This window comes from Amphiprion ocellaris, chromosome 4, assembly GCF_022539595.1.
Source record: "Amphiprion ocellaris isolate individual 3 ecotype Okinawa chromosome 4, ASM2253959v1, whole genome shotgun sequence".
NCBI classification, from domain to species: Eukaryota; Metazoa; Chordata; class Actinopteri; family Pomacentridae; genus Amphiprion; species Amphiprion ocellaris.
Genome location: NC_072769.1, coordinates 2,372,053 through 2,392,647, shown reverse-complemented (window position 1 = coordinate 2,392,647; position 20,595 = coordinate 2,372,053). Strand labels below are relative to the sequence as shown.

Below are 20,595 nucleotides of genomic sequence, written 5' to 3'. Positions count from 1 at the left end.
GCACTTCGGCTATAAATATCAAACTGGCAATTCTTTGATTTGCCAATGAAGGCTGCCAGAGGAGGGAGGAGGATGCAGGGTCTCGCTCGGTTCCTGAGCTGTTTTAAATTCATTCACCAATGGGAGAAGTGAGAAACTGAGGGAGGAATAGGGTTTCTTTGTCATTTATTTTCCATGTAGGGGGATGAAATAACATTAACATCTCTTTCCCTCTGACGCGCTATAAGTCAAACTGTTATTATTACTGAAACAGCAGTGGCAGCACACAGAAACACACATCCTGTTCTTTTTCTGCCTCCTCACATACGCTTGTGTGTACATGGCTGTCACAGCCTGGACACACACTTGGCTTTTAATAAAGCAGAGGCCTTTCGGTACTCTGGCGGATCCGGCTGTAATCTCTCCTAAACAGGTGTTGTGATTAGCCTCCGCCGTGAGTAGCATCCTGACACTTGGATAGGCAGGGCCGACCATGCACACAACAGTCAGCCACCACTCAGGAGACACATTTAATTGGCGGTGCTTGGCAGGCGCACTTCTGCCCCCCAGTACAATATGCTTTGTCAAAGTTCTGCTCAAAAGGAATTTTCCTTTCCTCATGGCAAATAACTATGTCATTTCTTTACCATATTCAGCGTCTTTGAGTTTTTGGAAAACCGCTTTATAAATAAAATTTATTATTATTATTATTATTATTTATTATTATATTCTACTTGATTTTTTGCATGCTGATGCAGCAACGTAGGTGACAGAGTGAGCACCACAGACTGCCTCCTGATTGGTTGATGGGTTAGACACAGGATATTTTTAAAAGCTGCTGAAGAGCTCGGCCTCTTGTGTGTGCAGCATTTATCAACAGATAATTAACCGTCATGTTTTCTTAACATCCTGCACACTGCCCTTGTCCTAAGGGTCAAAAATGACCCGCCTCCACTGAGCCTCTAAAATAAAGCAGCTTAATTGAATTTTCAACCCAAATTCTATTTTACACAAAGAAACAACCTGTCATGCCCACACACTTTGTTAATGTCTGGATTTTCCCTCTAATTGTTGCTAAAGTATTGCATAGGTGTAAACATTATTTTTTTTAGCAAGCGATAGTACTTGTAAACCATAAGAAAGTAACAGAAATGTACAGAAAGTAGCTTTAAATGCATTTTTTCAAGGGAAACAACAGTGTGTTATATACTGTACAATGGAATTCAATTACAGAAACTCAACTACAAAATTCTAGTCTTCTCACATCTTTTGAATCCTTGCTCCCACCCACAAGGAACATAACTGATGACAATAATAAGAATAAAATAAAAAAATTAAAGACAATGTTTCACTTTTTCTGATGTTGAGGTCACTTTAGGAAAAGTCATTGAATGTCAAGTTGAAAAAGTGTCATTTTCGGTTTTTTTCTGCTATTAAACATAGCAGCCGGGTCATTTTTGACCCTAAGACAACACAGGGGTTAATATATTAACCTGAAGAGTTATTTGATAATGAGTAAAACATCCAAAAGGATTCATCAGTCGCTCTCCGCTTGTTGCAGATTGCGCATCAACATGAGATGTTTGTCTCCACAAAGTTCAATCACCAGCAAATGAGCTAAGAGAAAAAGATCAAGTCCAGTCCATGAGTGGTCGCAGACAAGCCAGCGTTTTGATTGTCGATCCTTGTTTCTCTTACCAGCTAACTTTCCTTTGCGACATATCTTACACCATGGGTTGATCGTTTGATATGACCCTATAGTTTAAGTACTCTTGATTTAATAACTGATGTGATTGGCTTCAGTTTGGTCGTATTGAGTAGTTCATTGATAGGAATGTGGTCACTGAGGGGTTTATCAGTCTCATGATGTGGTCCTGAAACACGGTGAGATTTTGGAGGGATTTTGTTGTCCAGTTAACACAATCAAGGTCATATAACACAACTGGCACAATGTAAGTGTCAAAGATGATGGATGTCAGATAATAAGGAACTTGTTTTGATGTTAGGAGTTGTTTATTTGCATTGAAAGCTGCCCAACCTAAAGCGATGCTGCACAGTGACCGTTCCATTGTTGTTTGATGACAGCTTGTGATCGAGATGCTGTAATTCAGTTTACTTGAGGGATTTGTTGGTTGTATATTGTGAGTTGGAGATTGACATTGTTTTTGGTCAGTTGTCATACATTTCGTTTTCGAGATGTGGATGTGTGAGGCGACCTCTAGTACATATTTGACATTTTCACTAATCTGCAGTATCAAAAAACAAAACAAATCAAGTACTCGACTTGGTTTTCAGCCCCAATTAGGAACCATATTCATCCTAAGATAACATCTGCATTTGAAAGTTTTTGCTAATTAAATCAAAATGGTGTAAGAGCATGTTTGTGTTTTACAATCCCAACTTAAAAAATAGGCTGTTTCATTTGCATATTTTCACTCATTTATCTCTGCGGTAGTCATTGCTTCTTTGTTAGTCTCCTCTTTTTATAAAATCGGTACAGATGATCAAAATTTTACACACAGTATATGCAAATATATTTTTGAGCTCCGCACATGCACTTTGATTCAGCTTCAAGAAGAAACAACCTAAAATGTGCCATAATATTTCAGTAATGAATATTCATTATCCGAATACTTCACCATTTATTAGTATCGGGAGTTCCCAAAGAAACAACTTATTTGAGAAACTGAAAACATGCACAGCCACAGTGCAGAATTACAATGCAAACATGAAAACTAAAAACTTGTGTTGATGGTGATGTGGAGATGCTGAGGTATTTGTCTGGAGCATTAACAGGAGTGTGACACCGGATTAATAAATCACTAATCTCCTAATCTCATCAAGCATTAGTAACCGATAATTTGTTTTTGCCTCACCAAAAGTCCCGACAGAACTGTATTTTCAGAGCTGTTTTTAATGGCTTCTTGGAAACAAATGTGAGTTTATGACTTCCTTAAGATAATTAAGGTAAACTTTTTTGTCTGCAGAAGAACAGAATGTATTAGTTTCTGACTTCAGCAAATGCAGTGTCTCGTTTAGAGTTTTCGCAGCCATTAATGACAATGAGAGAGACATACAATTACATTCAAACTACATCAAAATGTGCTAAAAATGCTCAAAGCAGCACATCTCAGATACAAATTAAGTGTGAGATGAGAGGCAAAAAACCTCAGTTAAACTAGAACTGAATATTTATTTACACTTTATGCCAGTGAAGATTGTGTTCAAATATTTTACTTTAAAGTCATGTGGTTTGAATTACCTTCTTTGAAACTGACCCCAGACAAGTTCAAGTTGGGTTAAAACTTCATAAAGGTCAGACTGAAAAGTGTCCAATATTTAAAATATTATATTTATGTTTCTTTTTTTTTTTTTTTAAATCTAAAATTTTCAGTCAAGGTTATCCAACTTAAATGAAAAAAGTAAAACATCCAACCTACTGGGCATAATCAGTAAAGTTCAGTACAATTTTTCCTCCACAGATTAACGAGTGGCTGATATCTGGCGAACGACAAGTCATGTTCTGCAATGAACGTTTACACGTGTGTTTTTAAATCACAAACCTAGTCAGTCTGACGTTGGTACCTCAGCGGTGGTTGTTGCTCCTGGTAAACGAGTTATGAGTTTCAGAGGACAGCAGCTTTATGGGTCTGACTCATGACATGACAGCACTTTTTGCTGTTAGTTGTGTACATGAGGCAGCTGTTTGGGGAGGCTGTGGCTCAGGTGGTAGAGCGGGTCGTCCAATGATCGAAGGGTCGGCGTTTCGATTCCCGCTCTGTCCTAGTCATGTGCTGTTGTGTCCTTGGGCAAGACACTTTACCCACCTGGCCTCCAGTGCTGCTACTCACACTGGGGTATGAATGCTGGTGGTGGTCGGAGGCCGTAGGCGCAGATTGTCAGCCATGCTTCCGTCAGTCTGCCGCAGGGCAGCTGTGGCTACAAATGTAGTTTAGGGTTAGGTTCATTTTTAATTTTTAAATTTCTGCACCAGCAACCGAAGGGCTTGGCGTCTCTGTTTAACTCTTCCAACCTCGGGAAGTGCCTTTTATTTTTATTTACTCTGCCAATGAAAGTGATGGAGTTATGTGACGATCAGCGTTTGTCTTTCCATCTATTTGTCTGTGCACATTACTCAACATTACTCAAAAAAGCAGAATAACAGATTTGGATGAAATTTTCAGGGAAGGTCAGAAATGACACAAGGACCAAGTGATTAGATTTTGGCAGTGATGTGGCTCATAGTCTGGATCCACGGATTTGTTAAAGATTTCTGTATCACTGCATCATTATAACCATGACAACAATGGACTCACCCGCAGCTGGATCTCAAGTTCATTGTAAGACCCGCACCCACTCTACTTCCCATTGGCTAATGATATTAGTTTGGCTGAGAGAAAAAGCTGCATTCCTCTCATTCCATTGGTAGACGAACTCGACTGGCAATGTAGTCCTATCTTTTTTTTTTTTGAGCCAAACGCCGGCACAGCACACCAGAAATCCGGCACGGTTGTTTACACGCTTCAAGACACAGTTTGATGATGTGATCATTTGCGCACCAGTAAATGTCGGCCAAATCCAGGCATTATTTTATCGGTTTTCATGATAGGCAAAAAAAACCCTGATTGACCAATAATGCATTTTTATGCCAATATCGGACATCCCTAATTTCTATATTTTGAAATCACATCAAACCACAATAATTCAAAAAAAGGAGTTTGACAGGTGGTGTTAAGAATTTGATATTGAGATAATTAAAGCATTTTTGGCTCCCAGAGGGAAGTAACTCATCTTTAATTAAATTTTCAAAAAGTTTGATATGAGTAAAATTTATTCCTTTCGCCACTAACGGCCATAAAAACTGAACCCGCTGCTTTTTTTTTTGTCAAAGTCAGAAACTAATGCAGTCAGTTCTCACTGTTTTGCCATAATGATCTGTGCTTTAAGAAATAAAATGAAATAATCAATGCATTTCTTGGCTTCCACAGCTCTCTACATCAGTGGAGTCCTTTAGAAGTGAAGGTCTCTGAAGTAGGACCGTCAAGGGCTCTGAGTTGTGGATAACTAAGTAATAATAGAACTAAAACCATTTAAACTTTTTGGTGGAAAAAGTGAGTGTTTGGTCGGAGGAGGAAAATGTGTTTCCAGTGTCAGGAGAGCAGTCCAGGCCCATATTCCATTCTGAGGTTTTCTGTAATGCTGCCGTCCATTACGTGCTCGTCTGAGTTAGTGGTGAGACCTAATGCTTCACCAGCCGATTCTAGGCTATGCTAGCTCGGGGGCTCTGCGCCGTGTTAAATGCTGTTCTGTGTTTGCTTGGGAAGCGGGAGACTGTTAAATACTACAGTAGACTTAAGCATTGGGACTTACCTCTTGTTGAATACTAAAGTAGCCTTTGTTAGCAATGGGAGCCAATGTCTGCAAGCTTAATGCTATATTTCTCTGTCAGTCATGGGAGTGTAGAAAGTGTATGTTCGGGTTGTGGATGTGGGCTTTGGGACCTGTCTCTGTTCTAAAACTGAAGAGCTTTCAGTGCTTAAGGGACCGCTGCTTGTTAGTTATTAAGGGACCTGCCTTTATGTTCTGTCTGTGTCAGGAGAATTTTCTATGCTATGTCTTTGCTATGTGGGCGGTCCCTGTTGACAGCTTTCAGCAATGCTCAAAGAATGGTATGTGATGTTACATGTGCAGCTCTTAGGCTTGTAAAATTGTTATTTGCAGATTTTCTAAAGTCACAGCACAGTTCAAACAGCAGGAAATCAAAGTTTTTGTGTAGAATAGAACGTGGCATTGTTACTGGAGATAACTCAGAAGTTGTTCTAACCTAAACATCTCTCTCTATGGATGTTCCTCTGGCAGGTTTATTCTGATGCTGGTCAAGTGACAACTTCCTCTCCAAGGCTACTCTAGATGCTTGTTTGTAAGTGGATTTCCTGAGCTAATGTGTTGTTGGGGGATGGATTTAGACCAGTGTTTGTTAGCACTTGGGTTTGCAGAGCATCTGCTGAGCATTTACAGAGAATTAGATTGTAGCACCAAATGTGCCTTGTTTACCAGCACACGTCTTTAGTGCAGTTTTGATGTTTCATCAGGCCTTGTTTAATGTGCCAACATTTCATCCTCCTTCCCTAGCAACCTGCAAGTGTCCAATTAATCCTAATTACACTGATAAGGTCCAACACCACAGGTAGCATATGAAAACACTCCTTTGCCTGGATTGTGTGATTTTTCTCAAACATTGTAACATCCATCCCCCTATCCATTTTTTTCCCACTACTCCAGGGTAGAATTGGTGGTGGCAGCAGAATGAGTGCGGTGTTCCAGATGTACTTCCCCCCAGCAATACTCTTCACTTCCTCCTGGGGGGTTCAAAGACATTCCCAGGCCACAAAAGATGTGTAATCCCTCCAGCAACTGTTTTCTGGGTCTCCTCCCAGATGAACCTGTTGGGTAAACCTCCAAAGGAAGGCGCCCAAGAGGCATCCTAATCAGATTCCCGAACCACCTCAACTGGCTCCTTTTAGCTTCTTCCAGATGTCCGAGCTCCTCACCCTCTCTGTAAAACTGAACCCAGCCACCCTGCGGAGGAAACTCATTTTGGCTGCTTTTATCCACAATCTCATTCCGCCAGTCACCATCCAGAGGTCATGACCATAGGTGAGGGCTGGAATGCAGCTCAACTGATAAATCAAGAGCTTTACCTTCCAGTTCAGCTGCCTCTTCACTACAGTGGTTCGGTACAACATCCATAATGCTGCCGACACTGCATCAGTCCATCTATCCATCTCATGCTGCATTTTCCTTTCACTCTTGAACAAGACCCCACGATACATACGTAACATCTGAAATGTCTACACCAGTTTATGCTGCTGTTTGTTTGGTTTGTGTTGACATTATATACTGTGCAACTCTATGGCCATCGTGTGCACTTTTTGTTTTCTGTACAAGCTGTTTTCACGGCAGAAATTTTGAGTTGCTAATACGGCAAAAGCTCAGGTGTAATTATTGATACTAACAATGGCTCCATTGCATTTAAATGTTCCAGTAATCAGTCCCACCAGGACACCGGAACTTTCAGACCTAATCACGATGCAGTAATCATTAACCAGAGTTATTCATAATTGTGCTTTTCTTGCTTTGACATGCTGTGAAGAAAGGGCATGTTGCCTTGAATATGAGACAATCTGAAAACATCCCTGTTTTGGGTCCAGAAGAAATGCATGAAAATATTGCAAACTGCACTTGTGCATTTTTTTAAAATGAGAAGTCTCTCAAATCATTTGGACAGCTAATTATTTGAATTCTTATTTCTCAAGTATCTTCTTAAAATGCCCCATGAAAATATTTACTTCACTTCCTGCATGGTGAATGAGACAGCCATGACCCAGAGTTCATGTAGGATTTTACTATTCTATGTTAATTTTGCTGGGAACTTATTCACATCACTTTCATTGTGATGGTGCGTATCTGTAACGTTTTGTGGCTAAAGCGTCGTCCTCTGTTGTATTTACTGATCCCAACTTAGCCACAGCAAATACCTACAGATATAATTTACATACCAACTGACTTTATAGTTTTTGAGACCTCAAACTGCAGCTAATCTAAGAAGACCTTTTTCTGCACTGATAGCCAGTGGATTTTGATGGTTAATTCACCAGAGTAATCGGCCGTGTTTTAATCTTTCTACAACTCCAGTACTCTGAAAAACTAAACCCTGCCTTTATAGTACTGCCACTGTGTCTCTTTTCTTCTGTGTGTGACCTTTGAAGCTGCAGTGAGCTTCACTTTGTTAACACAGAATTTATTTTGCCATGCTAGTTTGTTTGCACTTTTGTGCAGGCTTAAGTGGGATGGTACTTAGCAGCATCTGGGGGCCATACTTTGTCAGGCCAACTTAATGTAGCTGCTCCATCTTAACTGACCTACTGAATTAAATATTCATATGGCACATTGCTGGCCTCATCGTCCTCATCCTCCTGCTTACCTCCATCTATTTCTCATTATTCTGTGTACTAGTTTCATCCTCTTCTTTTGAGCCACTTGACATCATGTGTTCTTTCACTCTATCGGTTGTTTTAGCATTTGCTCGCTCATTTCTCGCCTCATCCACCTTTGCTAATTGCAAGCTCAGCTCTTCCTCCTCTGGCCCACACAACACAGTCTCCCAGTGATTTCACGAAATGTGTCAATTCGTCCGTCATTAGCTTGAATCTCTACGAGTCCCGCTACGCTTTCACATTTTCTTATATCTGATTCCTGTAAACAAAAATGAAATGCTACATGAAATGCCATGTGTGTTTGAGAGGCAGAGAAAATAAGTGGCATACTGTCTTGGTTTTGGTGGTGTATTATTCATTGGGAGGCTGGCTCATGAGTAAAGACGTATTTTAGGGTCCTTTGTGAGTGAACACATGTGTATGTGCTGTGCACATATTCATGGATGGACGTGGAGCTGTACATGAAGTTCACTGTATTTGTATAATTAATGCACAGTGTCATCAGTAAATCTCTAGGTATGTGAATTATAATGTGGAAATACATTTGTGGTTGTGGGTGTATGTGCACGCCATTATATTTGTGCATTATTTATGTGTGAGCTTCTTGGTGGACTTGTGTGATTTGATGAGAAGATGCAGGTCTGTGTCAACTTCTCTTTTCATCCTTTATAATTCAGCAACCACACCAGCGACTATCATCTTCCTTTTAACCCGTCAGTCTTCTAAAAAGACTTTCACCTCATTCATTCTACATTCTCCACATAGCCTCCTCTCTGGATTGTGATGTTATTTAAAGGGAAGTGAGTGGATTAGACCACTTTGACAGGTGTAAATATTAAAGCTGTTAAGAGCATGTTATGAACATGTATGACATCTAGCACTGCCTCTCCAGCCTGTCAACATGTCAGGGTCTCTGCGTATGTGCACATATGAGAGTTGAATATTTCAGTCTTCTTTCAGTCATCAATTACTACTAACATCCAACCAACAACCTAGAAACTCAACAATAGAAAATCAACAAATCAGCACATTTGAAAACCAGTAAATCTTTGCTTGATCAATACTCCAGACTTATTTGTGGTAAATGCTAACATAGTAACCCAAATGGTGTCACTTCCTGGATCACATTTGAATCAACACACTTCCTTTTGTGCACATATTATTAGACTGACAGATATGTGCTTTTTTTTAATACTCCAATCAGCCAAAATATTGAACCCACCTGCCTAATCTTGTGTAGCTCCCTGTCCAGCTGTTAAAGCAGCTGTGAACCAACAGGGTTTGTACATGAAACCTCTGGGGGTGTCCTGTGGTGTCTGGTACCAGTAAACCTTTAGGGTGCTGTGGGTTGTAGAGGGGGCATCCGTGGACTCACTATCGTGTATATACACAATATATCCCATTGGTGCCACACTAGTCGTGTCCTTTTCCACAGTGTAAGCTGATCTGTTCTTGTGTTTTTTTTAATTATTTTTTGGACTTTTTCATAGACCCAAGGTTTCCCTGCAATTACTTTTGAACCCTCAAAAAGGTGTAGAGCACATGAGAATGTGTTGTAATTCCTACACCTGATTTGGATGTAAATACCCTCGAATTGAAGCTAAAAGTCTGCACCCATTTCAAATCCATTGTGGTGGTGCACAGAGCCCAAATGTTGAAAACTGTGTCATTGTCCAAATATTTATGGACATAGCAACATGGACGTCACATATTATTGTGTAGATGATGATTCTGAAGCGCTGTTGTAATGTTGTTCTTCTTAAACCTCATGTTATGTGGAAAAGGTGGATCTGACTGAAAACTTTAAGACCAACACTGGAGCATAATGTGCTTTATCACACTAAATAGAACCACATTTTACATAAATGCACATTAAGTCCTGTCAATGTCATTCACTTCACTTGTCTATGGCTTTAATGTTTTAAAGGTGGTTTAAATTGTTCCAGATAATGTAGTTATTATATGTAAATGTTGTTGATTGTCTGACAGCTTGAAAGTTATTGTAATGCAGTAATGTTGCTTGAAAATTACATTGATTAGTACAATACTGGAACTACAAAAATACAGCCCAGAATTAAACAGATGCTGACCAATTTACGGTTGATATATGATTAGGTGCAGATTGATTGTACACTCATATAATTTATATATGAGTGTACCGCTGCACTCTTGTATGTAGGAGACCAATTGCATTGTCAGGGCAGAGCTGAGGATGTGCCTGTTGCCACATATCTTTTTTTAAATCTTTTATTATCTTTTTTTTCTTCTTTTCTAAAGACAAAGCCGCACACACAGACACACACACAGACACCTACAGTCGCACTCAAATAAAAAGAGTGAGATAGATTTTTTTGAAGTATAATTTCATCCTCTCTCCGTCCTACTTTTCTTTCTTTTTGTGTGTGTGTAGTGGCAGCGGCGGAGGGAAGGGAGTTAAACCTCTGTGGCGAGATTTTAGTTAAACTGGAGGACAAGACCAGAGTCACAATACGAGGTTCACAGTACAAAAAAACAGCACAAGTGATGGTTGAAGACAGGCGCTGACAGCTGATTCTCCGTGTGTGCTCACGAGGGCTTTGATGTTTAATGTGTCACGTTCTTTGATTCCCTTAGCTGAAAGGCTGTTAAAGCATGTATGGTGAAGGGGGACTGAGTGAGGAGGTTTGATGTCGCTGTCTCTCACTCTTTCTCCCAAGACTCTCACTCCTTTTCCACCTCTCCCAGCAGCAGGTATCTCCATCTTTTCCCCTCTCTCAGCCTGTTCCCCCCCCCCCCGCCCCCTCTCCTCTCTGGTGCTTCTCTCTGTCTGTTGTATTCCAAGGGGGGACAGTCAGATTACGTTTCATGCAAACATACATTCTGCAATCATTAGCAACTTATTTCACACTCGCTGTGGGCTTCATTCTGTCTAATGGCTGCTGTGGTTTTTTCTCATGCTGGCCTTCAGTTTTCCTCCCAATGCTGAGACTAAATGATTAAACTGTGTGTGGCATTGTGAATTAATGCTGGAAAATTGTGAGCTTGTGATTTCAAATGAGACAGCTGTAGAATGGCTGTTTTTTATGCAGTCGGTATACCACAGGAAAATTATGTTTTATTATGTATGATTATTTGTTTTTTGAGTCAGCTCACTAATGGAACTGGTTAACTGGTACAGCCTCAGTGTTATCGTTCAAGACAATGCACAGCTGTCTGTTATACTGGCAGCTGAGCGTTGAAGTGAATCAAACCTGTGAATTATGAGGCAGTTATCTCAGACCATTAGGCCCCCTGGAGCTGGCAGTCACTCTCTCACAGCACAGTCTCACTTGTTGACTGAATCTCACTCAGTTTCTCGCTGTCTCTTTCTCATTTTCCCTCCTTATTTGTTTTCTCTCCAGCACTTACACTCGCTCTTATCTCCCCTCCTCTCCCCTGTCTCACTGATTGAAAAATTGAAAATGATTTTAATTCTATCTGGAGTTTTTTTGAGTCGGATTCGCAGACTTCAGCGCTGTTTTGTGTGTGTGTGTGCGTGTGTGCGTGTGTGTGTATGTGTGTGTGTGTGTGTGTGTGTGTGTGTGTGTGTGTGTGTGTGTGTGTTTGTGCTTTCTGCAGTTTATTCATCCATCCAACCGTCCATCCATTAGCTATACATTGCAGAATAGAATAGAATAGAATAGAATAGAATAGAATAGAATAGAATAGAATAGAATAGAATTATTTATTAATTCCTGAGGAGAAATTTGTTTGCTACAGTTTAAAGAGTACAGTTCCCACCACCATGAATACAGATAAATATGTAAAAATGTTCAGTAAATAAAAATAAACAATAAGAATAATATAAAATTAAAATGTCCTATGTAAAGGATGTACAAATGTTAAAGTGTTTTAATCGTTATTAGGGTCGTAGGGGGAGTTGCAGCCTATTCGAGCTAACTTAGGGTGAAGGCTGGCTACAGGACAGGTCATCAGTCTATCACGGGGCTACACATAGAGACAAACGATCACACTCATATTCACACCTGAGGACAATTTTACCAATTTCACCAAACTTTACCAGTTAACCTCAGCATGTTTTTGGATTGTGAGAGGAAGCCGGAGTACCCAGAGAAAACCCACGCATGCACAGGGAGAATATGCAAACTCCATGCAGAATGATCCCAGGCCCAGGCCGGGATGCGAACCGGCGATCCTCTAGCTGCAAGGCGACAGTGCTAACCACCAAGTTACTGTACAGGCTGCATTTAATTGAGATGCTCAGATATATGTGCTGACTTTGTGTGGCGGTTGTTGTTGCAGGATGAGAAGTCCACATTCTTCCAGTTCGGTGCAGCCCTGCAGCAGGAGGCGCTGCTGATGCTCGCTATCATGGAGGAGTATGACTGGCATGTTTTTTCTATCGTCACTTCTAAGTTCCCTGGTTACCAGGATTTCATCAGCACACTGAGGGTGACTGTGGATCACAGGTAATGAACACACACTTGAGTATTGTTTTCATCTTTAACCTCCATTCATGGCGGCTGACAAGATGAAGCACCTCCTATTATTTATGGTGTATTGTTACAGCTTTGTGCGCTGGGACCTGCAGAGCGTGGTGACTCTCGATGCTGTCGATGGCGACCCAAACTCTAAATCACACATCGCCCTCAAGAGGATCCAGAGTCCTGTTATACTGCTGTACTGCTCTAAGGATGAGGCTCTGTGGGTGTTTGTGTCTTTAATTTTCCTCTGCTGTTGCTGTCTCTTTTGGCATATGCTGCCAGCTTTTAGCAGTGGATCTGTCCCTTCTCGTTGACAGGTACATACTGGAAGAAGCTCGGTCCTTGGGGCTGATAGGAGCTGGTTACATCTGGATCGTATCTAGTCTCACCACCGGCAACCCAGACTTTACCCCTGAGGTAGTTAAGCCCCATATGCAGTAACACGTGGCCTCTTATAGCGGTTTGAAAAGACAAGCAGTGTTTTGGATTCCCGGCTGCCTGCAGGTCATCTGCCACCTTTACTGTATTTCTCCTCTTATTTACTCTGTATAGCTGATAATTAAAAAAACACACAGCATTAAAGGAATACTTGAACATTTTGGAAGACAAGGTGAAGCTCATTTGCCTTTTTGGCAGGAGCAAATGAGAGCAGATGCCAATATCACATCTTTTGATTTACCCCCTCTACCCTGGGGGTCTCTGTACCGAGACCAGACTGGATTATAAAAACGCAACCAACACCATATTTTAAACTTTGCAAAGTGTGGCACATTCACTGAAGAGGCCGCCCAGTACCTCTGTGACTAAAATGGATGTAGCATTTGTTGTGCTTCATTTCTGTTACATCAGATTTGGTAGAGTTGCAGCTTAGAATTTTTAGAACAGGTTCAATAACATCAGTGTCACTGACTCATTGTTATGAGGCTGTTATTTACCCCCTGCTTTACACTTTTGATTAGGCACAAGTAAAAATGTCCATTTTTGCTGCAGTTTCTCGAATGTCACTCAGGGCTGGTGATAAAGAGAAGGAGACTTATTTTATTTCTAAATTCTCATAAGTACCTCTTTGGACATTTTAGGAATGTTTTCTTTTCCAGATAGAAATCTCAAAAAACACAAAAATGAATTGAATTATGATGTTGCAGGTAGCAGTCAGTTTGCATAGGAAACCTGTTTCTGTCCAAAGGTAACACAATCTGTCAGCCAGCAGCACACTATATATATTGTTTCTGTAGTGTAGTTCAAACAAAATACCAGAATGTGATAATGATAGTTAAATGTTCCAAAATGTAATATGATTGTGCTTCCAGGAAGAGATAATCTGACACATAAATTGTTATTTCTACAGGAGTTGCTCTGATTAAAGATTTTCCAGTTTGACTACTAATTGTTAATTCCAGCCATTAGTTGACAAGTCACCACTGCACATTTATAAACTTAATTCTAATTATCAAAATATATTTTTGATTGGGAGCATCAAAAATGGTCTTGGGGAATGTTATTAAGTGAAGAAGAATAATACTGTGAAATACAAAAGTGCACCAAATAATGAGTCTAAAATGGAAAAATTACAAGTGCATGCACACAGAGTTGAGTAGACACACCAGCAAAAGTGGTGATGCAGTGAGACTGAACAGTCTAATCATCTAGTGCACCTCAGGTTGATGAAGCGCTGCCCGAGAGCACCTCATCCTCTATAAATTATCACAGAAACTATAATGTTGCCATCAGTCTGTCTCTGGCTCCCCAACAAAAAAGACACTTGGATGCTGCATCCATGTCCAGTGGTTCAGCAGCAAGTCCATAAAGTTTTTACATGAAACTTTACCTCCTCCGCGTACCTGCTAATGGGTGCTCATGAGAACATGTGCATGTACAGTTGAAGCCAGAAGTTTACATATGCTGTAAAAAAAGACACATAATCTTGTCTTTTTATACCTAAATTCCAGCAAACTATTATGAGAAGCTTGTCAAAGAATACCCAAAACATGATACAGTTTTAAGGCAATGCTATCAAATACTAAGGAAAGGTATGTAAACTTCTGACTTTGAAGAAAGTAATGAAAAAATTCTCTCTCTTATTTGTCTGGAATTTAGCAAATAGAAATAGTTTTGGTAATCCTAACTGACCTAAAACAGGAAAAGTTTAGTCTGATTTAATGTCATACAGTGAGAAAAAAAAAGGTTATGTCTTTTTATGCAGTGTATGTAAACTTCTGGTTTCAACTGCATCCTAAGACTGGCTCAGTCAGGCCGATACTAACTGCCTGGTCAAACTAAACTTCTGGCAGAAACCCAGAGTTTGTACGTCGCTTCTTGTCCTTGGTGTATACAACAGACCGACCAATCAAAACTTTCACTCAGACTCACCTCATCGGCTAATGTTTGGTTATTAACAGGCAGCCCTGGTTTCTCCCTGTTCTGTATTTATAGATGGAGATTAGATTACAATTACAGAGAGCCATACCTAATGTTTGTAGTCTTTTTGCTATGCTAAACTAAGTTAACAATGTCTAAGGTGTAGCTTCATCTAGCTTACTTTACATATAGAGTGTTCTAACCCACAAAAAAATCCAAACTGAGTTTTAGATAATTTCTGTTGTTCTGTTATTCTATGGTCTAGATTTTACTGGCAAAATGATCTAATCCACAACCCAAATATAGTGTTACAGTGTCGCTTCGAATGTTAGACCATTCTTGAAAACACAAAACTTTGAACACATTTCTCTCAAAAACTACAGACAGTGGATTAGACCACTCTGCTTCCAAATGGACTGTGGGAGGAAGCCTTCAAATACAGACACCACAAAACAGTGACACAAAATGAACGACTGAAGGTCACTAAACTTAAGTGAGACTAGCATAAAACGTTTAGTTACAGCTGGACTACAACTACCCAGCTGCTTTCAGCGTGACCTTATTACTGTTTTAGGTCAGTCAAACCTTAACGGAAACTCATTAGTGCCTCGGAACTGTTAGTACAATCAACTTCCATTCCCACAACTTTAGCCGTGCTAGCAAAACTGTAACCAACAACACCTCTCTAAAATAAATCCCATTCCTTAGAAATATGTCATGCATTACTGGTTAATGACTCCCAGAAAAACAAATGACATCAAAACTAAATAAAGGGTAAATACTCACTGAAGCGCATCGTTAGCGTTGGTTGCCATGGTATCCCATGACCAGAGGACCATAGCTTGACTGAGAATTGGTTCCATTTAGGCCAGGGCCGATTATTTAAGTCCACGGATGTGAACCACAAATTTCTCTGATGGCAAATTTTGAACACTGAATTTGAGCACCTTGAATTTTCATGCTTCCAATTTTTACACCTGAAATTTTGACTCAATTTGTGAACATTGGAAAAACAAAAGGGAAAGTTAGTTATTAAAATTATGACGAGCTAAATTCAGACATGAATTCATATGTAATTTCGATGCAGCAAAATTGAATGTTAGAAATTCAACAGCTTTTAAAATTCAAAATGTGATGAGTCTGATTTGCTTCTGTACATTTGTAAAGTTAAGAAAGGGTACTCTAATTCATATATCATAGTTCTGGTAGTGGTAGTTTGGCATTTATAGCAACAATCACTTTTCATTCTGCTCTCTGTAGCTCACAATATTTTCTAAGCAGGATGTTAAATAGCATTACATTCTCGAAGATGTAGGACAGCAAGGCTCTGATTATCCAAATAGCATAGAAATATGTGAATAAATAATCAAAAGTATAATCAGTTCAAGTATTTCTTCTCACATTAAAAACTGGAAGCATATCCAATGTTTGCTTACCTCCTCAAATTTATTTTTTAAAATTTCTTCGCTTGTCTTATCATTCGACTCAAACAATCCAGTTTGTTCTGGATGCCTCGGTTTTCCCCTCTGATTTTACAGTAAATGCCAAATTAAAATGTAACAAAGTCCCATAGACAGATCAGCCAGCTGGCTCTTTGTGAGGTTTGCTCAGTCTGGAGTGAAAGTGCAAGATGTAGGCGACACCTGAATGGACAATCCAGCTTATGGCCATACAGACTGTTCACACCTATTTAATAGGAAGTGATGAATTATTTCAGGGTGGTAGATGGAATTAATAAATCATGTTACTTGACACCTCAGAGATGCAAATGGGTCTTTGAAGAAGGGGTAAAAATGTCAAATTGAATCGTACATGCCACTTCATAGATCTTGTCACCTGACTGGATAAACCAGCAGTAGTCCCAGCCAGAACCACAGATTGCCACAGAGCCTCAGTTCAAGAAATGAGCTCTACATCCAGTATCCACAAAAAAAAAAACCCCAAAAAACTATGGGATTGAAGCATCTTGGGAAGTTTGATGGAGCAAAGTGGTTTCTGAAACTAAATGAGCTACTGTGTGTCAACTTGTGCCGTGACAAGACGTTTTTAAATTGTATGTTATTGAACTTATCTTTATTTTTTGGCATTCTTGCATTGTGCATAGTAAGATGAAGGCTTTGGAAGCAGAGTGGTCAAACCCACTAGGTTACAGTTTTGCTGGCACGGCTAAAGTGTTACGGTTCTCGAGGCGGCTCAGGTGCAGGGTATGAGAAATGACAACTTCAGGAACAGTGTAAAGGAATTTATTTACAAAATGGAGAAACAGCATAGAGAGCTACAATTTCTGAATCACGGACTACAACCGGAAGTGACGAGTGTCACAGGATAACCAGAAAGGCTATGGAAAACAGAGCCCCTATGGGCGGATGGAGAACTAAACCACTGCAAACGGTAGTCAAAATAAACACAGATGAACTAACCCACGATAGGTAATACCTAGGTAGGAGAGCAAGGAACAACAGAATATAATACAGAAACACCATGACAGAATCTTCACTATGTAGAAACATGCCAGGACTCTAGTGTCCAGCTAAACAGGGCAGTTACAAGAACTAGCAGAATAGCGAGCTACAGAATATACAATCTGGAAATATATACAGTAAACTGGGGGTAGGATAAGCGACGATAAACTGTGCACAAATGCAAAATATTTACAAGCTAATTAGACACGACAGTTTGGGATAACAGCTGTCAGCCTGGCTCAGGATTGGGGAACTTAAGTGACAGGAGAGGCGAAGGGGAGCTGGGCTGCAGTGGGCAGGTGCAGAGGGTGGCGTGGCGTGGAGCAGGAGACGGCGTGGGGTGGCATGTGGTGGCCAGAATCCAGTGTGGTGTAGAGAGCCCGAGACGGGGAAAGAATCCAGGAGTTGGGGTGGCTGTGGACGGCTGAGGCTTGTGAAGAATGGATCCAGGAGGGAGCGGAAGCAGGTGAGGTCCAGGCTGGGAAAAACACAGAGTGAGCAATTAGTCAAGGCAAAAGATACAACGAGCAGAACTAGACAAGAAGCACGTCTGACTGTTGCTTGTTCATGGTCCGGCATGGAGTGGTGAGTGAGGTCTCATTTTACAGCACAGGGTGAGGATGATGAACCAATCCCACCTGCTCACTCCAGGTCAGCTGAGTGCAGATGTGTGACACCTGCTGATAGACTCAGGAAGGGAGGGGGAGAGCACTGCCACGATCAACAGCTAGAGGCTGCAGGCGTGACATACCGCTGTGCGAACAAAAGCTTATCGTACTAACCAAGTACAGAGGCACTAAATATGAGTTTATGTTAAGGTTTGACCAACCAAAAACAGTAATAACATCACACTGACAGCAGCTAGGTAATTGTAGTCTAACTATAACTAAACACTTTATACTTGTCTCACTCAAGTTTAGTGACCTTCAATCGTCTAACAGCTTATATTTGTGTCACTGTTTTGTGGTGTCCATATTTGAACGGTTTGGGAGCAGAGTGGTCTAACACACTTTCTGTAATTTTTTCAGAAAAATGGGTTCAAAGTTTTGCATTTTCAGGAATGGCCCAACATTCCACTGTAACACTATATTTGGGTTGTGGGTTAGACCACTTTCCTACAAAAAATCTAGACCATGAAATATTACAGAAAATATTTAAAACAATTGAGATTCTTTGTGTGTTACACCACTCACCTTAATCCATGCAGGTTTAGAACAAAGGTTAGTTGCTGCAGTATGCTGTCCAGATCTGGAATGTAGATCGGGTTGTAAAAAGCTCACAGGTTTTAAGGATCAGACTAATTCCTGGACAGGTTTTCTGTGGGTCAGATGAGGAAGAATCAAGGTTGCCAATGAAATTTCAGTGTGAGGAATAACCTTATATTTGACAGTTGGTCAATATTTGTGCAAAACTTCTGTCACTGAAGCATTACACTACATTACATTGAAAGTTACACCGATCAGGCATAACATTATGACCACCTGCCTAGTATCATGTTGGTCTCCTTTATGCTGCTAAAACTCCTCTGAACCAGTGGGGCGTGGACACAGGACCTCTGGGAATGTCCTGTGGCACCAGGATGGTGGCAGTGGATTCTGTGGGTCCAGTGGGTTGCAGGATGGTACCTACCTAGATCAGGCTTATCCTGGCACATCCCACAGGTGATCCAAAGACTTGGACCTGGGGAGTGTGGAACTCGGGTAAACACTTTAACTCCATCATGTTCCCCGGGCCACACCTGAGCAGTTTTTGTGGTGTGTCGGGGTGCATTGTCCTGCTGATGGTGGCAACTGGCATCAAAGACTGCTGTTGCCATGGGTTGGGGGTGGGGGGTTGCTTCACCTGCAATGTTTAGGTAGGTGGTCCATGTCACACATCCACATGAATGTCAGGACTAAAGGTTTCCCAGCAGAATGTTGCATAATAACAAGATGAGCGATGTTATTCACTTCACCTGCCAGTGGTCTTAATGTTGTGGTTGATCAATGTACTTTTTAAAAGAATTTTCTTCTTCTCAGGTCTTTCCTCTTGGTATGATCTCCGTGTCCTACGATGACTGGGAGTACCCGCTGGAGACGCGGGTGCGGGACGGGGTGGGCATCATCTCCTCTGCAGCTACCTCCATGCTGCGGGAGAAGGGAGAGCTGCCTGAGGCCCAGAGCAGCTGCTACAGCACAGCATCCGACCGGAGCCCGGGGAAACTCCCACCTAGTGCCCTGCGCAGGTGTGTGTGTGTGTGTGTGTGTGTGTGTGTGTGTGTGTGTGTGTGCTTGTGTGTGATGACAAGATCAAGGTCTAAGGACTTGCAAAACTGAGTTTGTCTTTGTAGCTGCAGCCTTACGTAACTCCTTTTTAAAGTACTAATGAAAGGAGTAGAGGGGAGAACAGAAGCAGAGATGACAGCAGTGTTAGACTGTGATGTCTGATGGCATTTAACACTATTAGCCATTGTGTGCGTGGCTGCTCGGCATATGAGCTCAATCTGCCTCCTCAGCGGAGAGACAAAGGCTGAACTTCGCCTTGTTGTTGCTGCCGGAGCCTAGCATGTGGTTTGTTTCTCCACCTTACTTCACATCCTGACTGGACTCACTGTCATTAAGACAGACGGATTAAAGCAGATTTTGCTAGCTTTGTTCTCTGCTTTTTCCCTTGTTGCATGGCTCTATAAGTGGCCCATAAATGTTAGTAGTTGTGTGTGTCTGTGAAGTCTCTGTGAGGAGAATATGGTCAATTTCTTCACACATGTGCATGCAGATATGTGCTGAACTGTAAATCCACAGCTGCAGAACTGTATTCCTTCCTGTCAGCTTATTTTGCAGTGATATGACAACTGCATTTTGAATATGAGACCCTACAGTGGCTAATATATGATTATGAATGCAGAAGTCTGTTTATAACTAAAAACATGAAGGTCACGTTGCTCAGTGCTACACATCTGCGATGACTTATGAGTTGCCTCATTAGAATGAGAGCCACAGTGTGATTTTCACCATTACGGCTTTATTATCTCATTTGTCTCCCTTTGTTGCCCGTTACAATATATATCAAAGCACATACAATACTGCTGTTGTTGACAGGTTGATCCAATATAACTCAGACCTCAATAGGAAATCAAACCTTTTCCAGAGCAGTCTTTATTCTTACTGTCAGAGGTGCATCATTTGTCTCGCTAACTTATTAGATAGAATTTGCATATTTGTCAAAACAACTGCAGCCAGTGTTTGTGATAATAAACTGACAGGTTGGATTTCCCTACTCTGATTTGGAAGTGGTGAGGCTGTGATCAGAATTCTGCATACATTAGTCTAGATATAATCTTGCCGCAGTGTGCATATA

At 40.9% G+C, this 20,595-nt stretch overlaps 1 protein-coding gene across 1 annotated transcript in view; it reads left to right on the top strand.

The window, feature by feature from the left end:
- grin2ab (glutamate receptor, ionotropic, N-methyl D-aspartate 2A, b) overlaps positions 1 to 20,595 on the top strand; it is a 141,437-nt gene that overhangs the window by 77,529 nt on the left and 43,313 nt on the right. The window contains exons 5-8 of the mRNA XM_023267453.3: positions 12,258 to 12,424; positions 12,525 to 12,659; positions 12,757 to 12,856; positions 19,278 to 19,483. Coding sequence (XP_023123221.1) covers positions 12,258 to 12,424; positions 12,525 to 12,659; positions 12,757 to 12,856; positions 19,278 to 19,483 — 608 coding nt within the window. The remainder of the gene's footprint in view (positions 1 to 12,257; positions 12,425 to 12,524; positions 12,660 to 12,756; positions 12,857 to 19,277; positions 19,484 to 20,595) is intronic.